This window comes from Otolemur garnettii, unplaced genomic scaffold (genome assembly GCF_000181295.1).
Source record: "Otolemur garnettii isolate 467f Iridium unplaced genomic scaffold, OtoGar3 scaffold00002, whole genome shotgun sequence".
Taxonomy (NCBI): Eukaryota; Metazoa; Chordata; class Mammalia; order Primates; family Galagidae; genus Otolemur; species Otolemur garnettii.
In genome coordinates this window covers 20,669,885-20,681,257 of record NW_003852397.1, presented here as the reverse complement: position 1 = coordinate 20,681,257, position 11,373 = coordinate 20,669,885, and the positions used below count along the sequence as shown (strand labels likewise).

The following is an 11,373-nucleotide window of genomic DNA, read 5'->3' as shown; positions in this document are numbered from 1 at the left end:
TACCCAGGAGGACAGCTTGAGGCTCTGTCTCAAAAAAAAAAAAAAAAAAAAATTCTAGGACACTAAGAAATTCTTTCATCTGATTAATTCAAAGACGTGGGAAAAGTCTTAATATCCAGTTGCATTAGATACTATAGAAACCAAAATGACCATTTTTAAAAATTAGATGAAGATTTTCCCACACATTAAAAATAAACAGGAGGGAGGTATATTAGATTCATAACTCAATCTTATAATTTTACATTTTCAACAATCTATTAAGACAGTGCAATTTCTTATACATTGTACTTAAATATAAATGTGTTTACAAGTGTGTGTATAACTTATTCTTAAAATTAAAATATATCACTCTTATTTTAAAACTCTACTCTTAACTACACTTAGAGTTTTGATTAAATTCTTCTCATTATCTAGTGGAAGTGGTTGACTTAGCACAGTAAAACAAAACACCCACACCCCCTACCCATCCCCCAAAGAAAAACAAAGATAATGGAGCCACTGAAACAGATTGCTCAGTCCCCAATGACCTCACCAGCATCTGCTTCAATTACCTTCTGAAAATGAAATAACCAAATTACCATTCAGCTTTCTGCTGTGCAAACAAAATTAATCTGAAATATCAAAATGCATCTGCTCTATGATGTATATTATGCTACTCCCCGAGAGGGGGCTCTATGCCCCGAGGGGGAGGAGGACAGAGTCTCACTTTGCTGCCCTCAGTAGAGTGCAATGGCGTCATAGTTCACAGCAACCTCAAACTCTTGGGTTCATGTGATTCTCTTGCCTCAGCCTCCTGAGCAGCTGGGACTACAGGAGCCCTCAATAATGCCCAGCTACTTTTTAGACCAGAGTCTCACTCTTTCTTGCTCAGGCTGATCTCAAACTCCTGAGCTCAAGCAATCCACCCTACTGGGCCTCCCAGAGTGCTAGGATTACAGGTGTGAGCCACTGCCACAAGCCAAGACTTTATATATTTTAACTCATTTAACCCTCTCAACAATGTTACAAAGTAGGTTCTATTAATAGTCCTATTTTAGAGAAAACTATAAGCAAAGCCCCACAGCTGTTAAATAGTTCCGGCAGAGAGGAAAGAAACAAGGGCCCAAAGCACAAGTTTCCCAAGGTTCAGGACCGTGACAGTTTCATCTAGAGGTTTTGTTAGGTTACAATTGTACTGATCTGGAACCAGGAATTGAAATGTCCAGATTAGTCTGGGATTTTAAGTTAAACAGAGACATGCTTGCTTTTGATCCTTGAAATCAGTTTTACAGGAATCCTCTATACTGTGTTGTGGGAAAGTATATTTATAGAACAGGCCCTTTATGCATCAATCCCTTTGAATGACTTAGTTAATATGTTAGATGAATAATTTCAAAGAAATTAATTTTTCAACTATAGAAGATAACCTCACTTTCACTATACTAATTTAGAGCCAAAGAATGCTCTAAATCAGAGTCATTTTTAATGATGGCCCACAATAAAAATATAATTTTGAAGTTATTTGCAATATACTTATAAATAATTAAAACAAAATTTTCACAAATTATACTATTTATTCTAACTACATATAACACGATCTAATATTTTCAATTCTGGTCTAGTTACTGGATTTAAAAATGCTGGTTCATCTCCACTAAATTGATTTCGTAACATCCTCCTTGGTTGTATGTAACCTATAGCTTGAAAAGCAGCATTCTGCATGGAATCAAGCAACTCAGCTTGTTCCTTAAAAATAAAACAAAAAGCACGAGTCTGTTAATAGCTGAATGTTTATACTTTTTTAAAATCTTTACAAAAAGAGTTAATGATTTCCTAAAATCATCACCAAATAAAACTTGACCAAGGATGTTTTTCCTAATAAACAATGTTAATCAATATGTAAATATTCTTTTAAGAGTGCCTGGTCTGAACTCAATAAGAAACACAAGCCTTAGATAACATTATAGCTGATGTAAGAGTTTAGTTGGTAATAAGTAATATTGCCAATAAAGCACTAGCAGATTTCACATAGGAAATGGTTTTGAAATAGTTTTAATCTTTTTAAAGTCAATAAAATTGCTGAATATTAAAAAACTTGTAGTGATAGAAACTAAGACTCACAAACCCTTTATATCCTACATCAAAGAAGCTGTTTTAAATATTTTTAGTCTGCCAGCTGGGCAACAAATATTTAACACTTGCGATATGCCAACTACTACTTAATAGGCACATCGAAAGAAGTCCCCATCTTCTAGAAGGCCACTTGAGGAGAGACTGTAAACCCGTAAACAAACAAGAGCTACAGAGATCACGGAATGGAGTGTTCTGGGCAGTGCTATGGATCACAACAGGCATGCAACTCAAGAGTCATCTAGGGAAGTTCTTTGAAATTAAAGTCAAGTATGAGACTTTGCATCTTTTGTTGTTTACTTGGATGGAACTGAGACAATTCTTCTCAGTAAATCTCAAGAACAGGAAAAAAGTATGCAATGTACTCAGTATTAATATAAAACTAGTATATAAACAACTACACACCCATACAAGAGAAAAAATACAAGTATAGTTTAGTAGGGGGGAGGGGGAGGAGAAAAGGAAGAAAAGGGGGGGGTGCAGAGAGGGAGAGGGAGGGTGAGAGCAAAGTGGACCCCTGTAATGCCAGACCCTGATGCATACAGGTGGAGAACACAGGCTGCATGTCTCCTGTTGCCTTGGTAAGTTAATGTTCTGACATTAACCATATTATGGATGACTGAAGTTGATAAGCCATGGCATACGGGAGGTGGCCAAGTTATTTATAAATTGTTTTTTTAAAGTTTACTTATAAGTTAGCTCTTTAGAAACCCACGATGCACTTCTCCAAATGAATTTACAGTAGTGTAAATTAATGCTAAGCTGTCAGGACTTGCTAAGCTGTGCAGGAGTCTCTGCACCCTCACCGTGAGCAGCAGCAGGTGCAGCAACCTGGGTTTTACAGGCCTTGTCTGTCGCCAAGGTCGCATGTGGCTTTGGGTAGCAGTGAAGAGCATAAACTCTAGATGGAGAAGGACAGAGATAAGTTCAAATCCCTATTTATCTACCTTCATGTCAGTGAGGTTATTCAACCTCTTTGAATAAAATTTGCATGTTAGTCAAGTCATACTTGGAGATGAACATTTTTTTGAATCAAATGTTTGCTGTCAATCAGTTTTCACACCCCCTTTTCACATCATTGCATACATAAAGAAGATAATACTTACACTGGACTCTGAGGTAAGATGCTGAACACAGCTAGAGAAGATCCAGCCCTCTGGTCTCTGGCCACCCCAATCTCTCCCTGGAGGGCTGAGGTCAGTATCTCTGTCATTCCTACCCAAGTCATGAATGTGTTCAGTAACACCAACAGTGAGGCTCTGATTACCAATCACTACACCCCGGCTGGGAACCAGCACAGCATGGACACTCGCACCTCATGGGCTCAGGTTCCAACTGTTAAATAAAAGGGTGACATGGACTTCTGAAAGGCCTTTGGACAATATAATTCCACTTCATGTTATCCTAGAACCTAACTGGTGCTCATTACAAAGTGTTTTTTGGAAAACATATTATTCCTGTTTGGATTGTTGTAATTGTTCCAGCTCATGGAATAGGAGCGGGTATCAAGATGTGAACTGGGGAGGCAGATTAAGGTGGAGGTAGGCACAGAAGTAAGTTCAGGAATGATTCCTTACTAAAGGAATGTCTGAGTACTCATCAAGCAAGGAACTCTTCATGTGTTACCTCAATATTCACAGCCATGTTGGTTTCATTTTGTTTCAACAAGAAAGCTACAAAGTGTACTGCTCACATTTAATAAAAAAAGGATATAAGGTGGGTTCAAACATCCTCCTCCCCCAGAAAGGGAATCAGCAACCAGCTGTTCAGCACTGGGGCTGGCTCTCTGCTGTGTCCCCATTTGGGCTTCTCCCCAGTTCTGGCGAGGACACTTCCTACTTCAAAAGCATCTTGTTAGTGGGCTATTATCAGCCACATTTAACAAATGAAGAAATGTTGGGTAAAGGGAGTGTAAAAACCCGTCCAAGGTTATGCACTACGATGTTCAAACATTAGATATTCTGCTGGTTAATCGGAGGTTCAAAATGAAAAACTGTCGGGGCAGAGGCTGGGAGTGGAGCTAAGATACGTTCTATATTCTGCATCCTTCATCACTGAGGCTGGTGACAGGGGAGGCAGGATCCTACCCCTTGGCTCTGAAGGGGAGGGGGAAGAGAGGAGCTGGGAGTGGCAGTTCTGCTTTTCCTGATAACCAGGGAAGGCAGAGGTGGGGAGCCGCAAGTCTAGCAAAGAAGGACCCACAGAGCAACACAGGTCTGAAGAGTCTTTATCACTCAGTGTAAACTCAGGGCCCCTCTCACCCTTATCAGGGGGAAAAGAAAACTTCCCACAAAACACCACTTTGGGGTTCACGACAAATATATTTTGGATGTCTTGAATTAGCCCTTCATCCTAAAAAATGTGCTTTCAAGGAATTTTCAAACACACACACACACCGACATCATAGAGGGACCTACACCAAAGTCACCAGTGCCAAATGATGTTAAATGAGTGTACAAGAAGAGAGCCCTGGGTGGCACCACTGAGTGAACTCCTGCATTCTGACCACAGAGTGGGTGAGGCAAGAAGGCATAGAGGTAACAATGAACAACACTGACCTCAGAGGATAGTATAATTTGTACAGAGCACAAACAGTACAGGGAGTATGATTTGCCTTAATAATTCAATTTTACATTTGGTTTTTCAAGATCTGTCAGGGATCAAGGCATTCATACACACATACATAATATACGCATTCCACGTATTCAAATTGTCTGCAAGAGCAAAGGAAAAGATTCTACAGATCTTTTCTAAAAGAAACTGATAGAAAACTATACTGAAGCTCCCCCAAACCAGGTGGATCAGGGTCAGAAGATCCTGGAGACGCATCAGGATTTACCCAAAATAAACCTGCCTAGCAGTGAAACTAACGCACCCTTCCACTTAAGAGTTACGCAGGCATGCTTCAAGGTAAATGATAATAAAGGATTAAGTGACCCTCAAATCATTCATTTCAATCCAATATTATCCACATAAGGTCTTTTTAAAATTTAACTTTGCTTTGATGTTAAATTCCCAAAGGGAGAGAGAGAAACACCCACTAAGGAGGTCTGGCAAAGAATTATTTACCAAACTCAGTCATACAATGCTTATGAAACCATATAAGATAGAACACAAAGAAAACATTGGATATTTAATTACTCAGGAAGAAAAAGGTAAGGAGGAAGGAGGGAACAGAGTTAAAAGCAGTTTTTAGACTTTCAGATACACAAGCGTGCTGGCAGGCAAAACATCAGGGCAAATCTTCCTCTGGGTTTCCTCTGAACACCAGTGGAGATTTGTCTAAGGTGGTGTAATTTAGTGTAGAGGAAACTGTGATTGCATCAACTTGGCCTTACCCTTGGCCTGACTTTACATTGCTCTCCAGAGATCTCACTTGGACTGCCCTTAAGTACGCTGCTCCAGAGAAATCTGCCCAGTGTTGTCAGAAACTGGCTTGTAAGTTTTGTTGCTAATCCTACTTTATGATTTTGTCAGAAAGCATTTGCAAACACTTATAACTTTGGCCGGCTCTTTTCCAACTGTGGGGTTTGGGGTTTGCTTTTAATAGCTTGACTGTTTCTGCTTTCCACTGCATTACAACATTGTAATAGCGAAATCACAGGTCTGTAGTCTGTGTTCTCTCTCCCTCCCTCCATTTCTCTTCCTCATTTCCCAGTAACATCCAAGATTCCTGTCCTCTTGCTGTTCTAGCACCGCTGACTTCTGTCCTAGTCCTACTGTTCTAGACCTACTGTCACAAGGTCAGACTTCATCATCTTGGGATATATTTTCTTTCAGAAGAGGTAAGCATGACAATTTTACTTTTCTGAGTTTAAAAAGAAAAAAAACCGTGCCGTTCTTAACAGTTTTGGCTTATATTCTCTGTCTATTATTCCCTTTCCTCTATATTTTAGGATAAGAAGAGGTTAACATTGAGCAAGTTATTCAAGAACCACCAGTTACCAGTTCTTACTATGATCCCCTTTATATGATATTCTTGAAATGACAAATTATAGAAATTGAGAACACGTGAGTGGCTGTCAGGGTGGCAAGCAGAAGGTGGGAGGTAAGTATGGCTACAAAACGGTAGTATGTGGGATCCTTTCAGTGGAATTGTCCTGTATCTGACTGTGATGGTGACCGCACGAATCTACACCTGTGATATAACTGCACAGAACTAAATACAAACAAATACACAGACACAATGAGGGACTATAAATCTGGTGAAATCTCAGTAGGGTTGCTAGACTGTATCAATGTCAATTTGTTAGTTGTGGTATTATACTACAGTCTTGCAAGATGTTACCATTGGGAGAAATCGGACAAAGGATACAGGGTATCTCCCTATCACTCCTTTAACTACCTGTGAGAATCTGCAATTATCTCAAAACTGAAAGTTATATAGTTCTTGTTTACTCTAAATGTCCCATCTCTCTAGTGTCTCTCATCCATTACATACCTGATTTCTTTCATCCCCAATCTTGCTACTTTCTCTAGTTCTAGTTCCAATAGCAGAAAATATTTCATTACAATTAGTAGTTTAACTCTTATTTTTTAGAAACCCTTATTTATGGTTTATTATTCCTAACTGGAGCATACCCTTTGGAGATGGGTCTGTGTTTGAATATTGACTCTTAATACCTTATAAAATAGCCAAAATACTTCCTGAGTCTTGGTTAACTTAATACTAAATGGGAATAAAGTACTAATGTCATAGGTTTATTTTGAAGACATATAAAACAATAAATAATGCACTCAGTACATGGTAGATCCTTAAATTGTTCCCTTCCTTTTCTTGTTACAACTTAAAATCCAGCTTAATTACTACATAAAAACATCGGCAGCAAACTTTGGTTTTAGTTCCACAGCTCATATTTAGAAAACAGGAAATGAATATTTAATAAGCATTTCTGGAGCTTGGGAATGAAATGTGGCTAAATTCAGTTCTTAAGAAGTACTTCAATTTAGGAGAACCATAATGATCACTTTAAGACTATGTTTTCTGAGTTTGAAAACATTCTGGCTATCAAAATGACTTATAAATGTTCAGCAGATCACTCTTCGTGTTATGATTATGATTACCAAATAGACGTTTTGATCTGTAAAAACAGTAACCACTACATACATTAGATTACATCGCTTAAGATATCTACAAATGGGTATAAATGTTGGACAAGCTATAGCCTTAAAAATGATACTGATTCCAAAATATAATTTCACTCACTTCACCTACCTACACAAACACTTTTTAATAATGGACTCCCTACAAGGTGATGAGCTTTAAATGTGTCATAGATTTTTAGTTATAGCCCAACCAATTAAGCTACAGAACTCAGCAGGAACGAAGCACTTAAGATTTTAAATTCAAGCAGGTTGTTAAACATGGGATTCAGAGCAGTCTGCAGGTCAGTGCATAACAGCTGGCTACTCCGAGCAGCACTGCCTGACAGCGCTGGCAGAAACAGAAAGAGAAGCACCACATGTTATTCCTCCTACATACAGAAAATGGACGAAGCAGAGCACGTTTAACTTCTGCAGGTTGGTTATCTGCTCTGTTTGTGAACAGTCACACAACAAAAAAGGCCAAATAACACTTCAGGACAAATCCCTCCAACCTATTTTTTTAAAGTACTGATATAATTTTGCAAAGTGAATGCTTACCGAGCAAAATAACTTTGTTTCCGTTCCTTCTTCTCTTCCTTGGTATCCATACTACACAGTCAAAAGTGCAAAGTATTTGGAAAAGTCCTTTTTTTCAAGATCGATGAGTCATAACCCTGCAACATAAAATAACAAAGCAACTGTGTATTAGAAAGACTGAAATGGCCAGTATGAAGAATAAAGCAGAGCAGAGCTCCGTAGCCCAAAACAAGTGAAAGATAAACTTTAACCAGGAAATAGTCACATGAGTCAAATACAAAATGCAAGTGTCCACGGTGGGGGGGTGGTGGTGAAAGAAAACACAGAACTACAAAGGGAGATGTTAAACTCTAAAGTAAAAGGCTGATGGGAACCTGAAGCATTTTCCTTATAATTAACAATTACTAAAAGATGTGCCAAAATAAAAACCTTCATGGACTTCGTGAGACCATAGGCTAGCTATGCAGATGCTATTTAAATTTTTTTAACTCATAAGTAATTAATAATGAATATATCTCATCATTTTGTAAAATGGCTTGCTTAGGTGTTTTACAAGAATGTTCTTTCTTTAAAAATAAAAATAACCTCAGCACTTCATTTTATTTTCGGAAACGCACCGGCAACTACATCCCACTTGAGCAAATGTGAAAAAAAAAGTACAAAGACTCAGGAAGCTATTGCCCAGAAACTGGTGGAGAACCTACGGCCCTGGGGCCACATGTGGCCTTCTCCATCCTTGAGTGAAGCCTTTTGATTGAATCTAAATTTCGCAAAACAAATCCTTTTAATAAAGGCACAGCATTATATAGAAACAATAGGGTCTAAGTCTTAACTCTTACTAGTTTATCCCCTTGTCCCTGATAAGGGCTTCACTCTCAAAGAGTTTATCATCTGATGGAGAAAACAGGACTGTGCAAATAACTCAACTCTAGGGTGGTAACTAGGAGTTGTTCCTTTTAATAAAGGGATTTGTTCTGTGAAGTTTGGATTCAGTCAAGGTACTATGGTAAGTGCTAGAGAGCAAAGACAGGTGAGACGTGATATTTGCTCTAATGGTGTTTACTGTCTTGCTGGGGAGATTGTCAGGATTTGAAGACAATGTGCTATGTACTATTATGGAGGTGGTGCAAGCACCACTGGGCCTGTAGGAAGAACACTTGAGTGGCTCAATTTTGCTTTTCTGCAATGTATATATTTCAAAATATCATGTTGAACACAATAAATGATACTTTTTTTCAATTGAAAAATAAATTAAAACAACAACAGCAACAGCCCTTACACGGGGCCCACCCCAGGCACTCTGCACCCACAAAGGGCTTCCCAGGTAAAGGGGACAGGGAGCAGATCCAGATTGAACCAAAGCAAGACAAAATAGTTCCCTGCTGTTCCAGGGTAAGTGAGTCTAAACTTCCCAAGTCAGGGTCATGGAAGACCTTCTATGCCATGCTAAGGAGCCCGAACAGTTATGTGCCACCCGCTGTCCACTCGCTTCGCTTCGCCTTGCCAGACGTCACTACGTGATCATCCTGAACTCAGCAGCAGCACTTGCAGCAGCCACTACAAAATTAATCAGTCGTGACATAAAACTGATATTCAAATCCCTGATCCATACGAAAGGAAGTCACCCAAGGGATCACAGGACAGAGTGGAGCAATCAGATTGTGGAGGTAGAGAATGGACTTGAGAGGATTAAGGACAGGGCAAAGTAGACTGGTTAGAAATTACAGTAAAACTAGTAGAAACGGGAGGGCCCAACCCCAGGCAGCAATAGTAGAAACAGAAATAAAGAGTGGGAACAAATTCAAGAAATACCAAGAAAGCAAATGAGTTGAGATTCGCTGACTCATTCAATGTAGATAACACAGGGAAACAAGGAATGAAGAAAAAACAATATGATAGATCATCCTGGAAGCCCCAAAACTACGCACACAGCACCATATAGAAAAATAGGGGAGTAAGTGTTAACTCCTACTGGTTTATCACCAGGTCCCTAATGAGGGCTTCGCACTCTAGGAAGTTTACCATCCAATGGAGAAAGTAAGACTGTACAAATAACTAAACTCCAGGGTAGTAACTGGGGGCTGTCCGATGAATAATATGAAGACTCTTGGAGACACAAAGTTTAGTCATCACTGAGGTGATCAAATAAACCTTTCAAGGTGGTTATAATTTCTTTCTGTTTCTTCTTTTCTGAGACAGGGTCTCTTTCTGTCTCCCTGGCTAAAGTGCAGGGGTATCATCATGGTTCACAGCAACCTCAAACTCCTGGGCCAAGAGATCCTCCTGCCTCAGCCTCCTGAGTAGTTGGTGACTACAGTCACATGCCACCATGCCTGGCTATTTTTTTTCCATTTTTGGTAGAGATGGGGGGTCTCACTGTTGCTCGGGCTGCTCTGGAACTCATGAGCTCACACGATCCTCCTGCCTCAGCCTCCTGAGTAGCTGGGACTCCAGGCATACACTACCACACCCAGCAAATTTTCTTACTTTTGGTGGCAACTCTTGCTCAGGCTGGTCTGGAACTCTTGGCCTCCAGCAATCTTGGGTAGGATTTCAATCAGTAAAGATAAAAGAGCATTATAGAAAGAACAGCTCAGCAGAGGAGTGGAAGTGAAAGGGCAAGGCACATTCCAGCCAGGAGGACAGAGTGGCTACTGGACAGAAAGGGAACTAACCCTGATGCCTACCTACTATTAGTCATTTATTTCATTATATTATCCATATGTTCTCTCTTTTAACCCTTACAAAATTATGAGTTGGGTGTCCTTACATCCATTAAACTATGGCTGAGAGATCCTAATTAATTTCTCTAATCCAAGTTCAGTGTCTTTCAATAACTTTGCAGCCAGAAAGCATTTGGAAATAAGCTAGAAAAATCAGTTTGGAATCAATAACATCTAATGCCACAGCATAGATTCTATAAGTTAAGACAAATATAGCCAGCCACCAGGAGGGGAGAGGATCACAGAAGACCGCCCACTGGACTATATTACCAGAGCAGTGGGAGGGAGTCCATGCTACAGTGAGTTGAGGGAGTCAGTACTCATTCAAGGACTTGGGTGATGAAAGAGAAAAAGAAAAGCAAAGATAGTACCTGAGCATCTGACTCTGCCAAGTTCAGTCTCACACTACAGTCTGAACGCGCTGGGCTCCTCTCCAACTCAGTACCTTCACCAGTCAGTATCCTCTCTCCAAGCTCCACGTAAACCTGTTATGCTCCTTGTCCTGACCAGGTGCAGCACAAGGCCCAGTCCCACTTTACAGCCTCCCTTGATTACCTGTGCAATCTCCTCCTTAAGAGAGTATTTCACACATCACCTATCAGTTACAAGGCTCTTAAAATCATACACTGTGTGTTACAATGACACTTTACTTCTCCTCCTCAGCCCCAAGCCATGAGTTCCTCAGGTTAAACACTACTGTGTCTCACACTTTGCTTATATTAACACCTCCTTAAATACTGGGATAGAGTAGGCAGAAAATCCAGATCAAAGCTCAGTAAGAAGTTAAATTAATCCAGAATTGGGAAATAGGGTCAATTACATGGCTGACCGATACAAATCAAAGGGTTCCTCACAAATTAAGAGTTACGGCTCGGCGCCTGTGGCTCAAGCAGCTAAGGCACCAGCCACAACACCTAAG

At 39.8% G+C, this 11,373-nt stretch overlaps 1 protein-coding gene across 2 annotated transcripts in view; it reads right to left on the bottom strand.

Moving 5' to 3' along the window:
- NCOA7 (nuclear receptor coactivator 7) overlaps positions 1-11,373 on the bottom strand; it is a 144,647-nt gene that overhangs the window by 114,229 nt on the left and 19,045 nt on the right. For both annotated transcript variants that reach the window (XM_012805022.2, XM_003781645.3), the window contains exon 2: positions 7,753-7,868. In XM_012805022.2, the coding sequence (XP_012660476.2) occupies positions 7,753-7,802 (50 nt within the window). In that variant the 5' untranslated portion in view covers positions 7,803-7,868. The remainder of the gene's footprint in view (positions 1-7,752; positions 7,869-11,373) is intronic.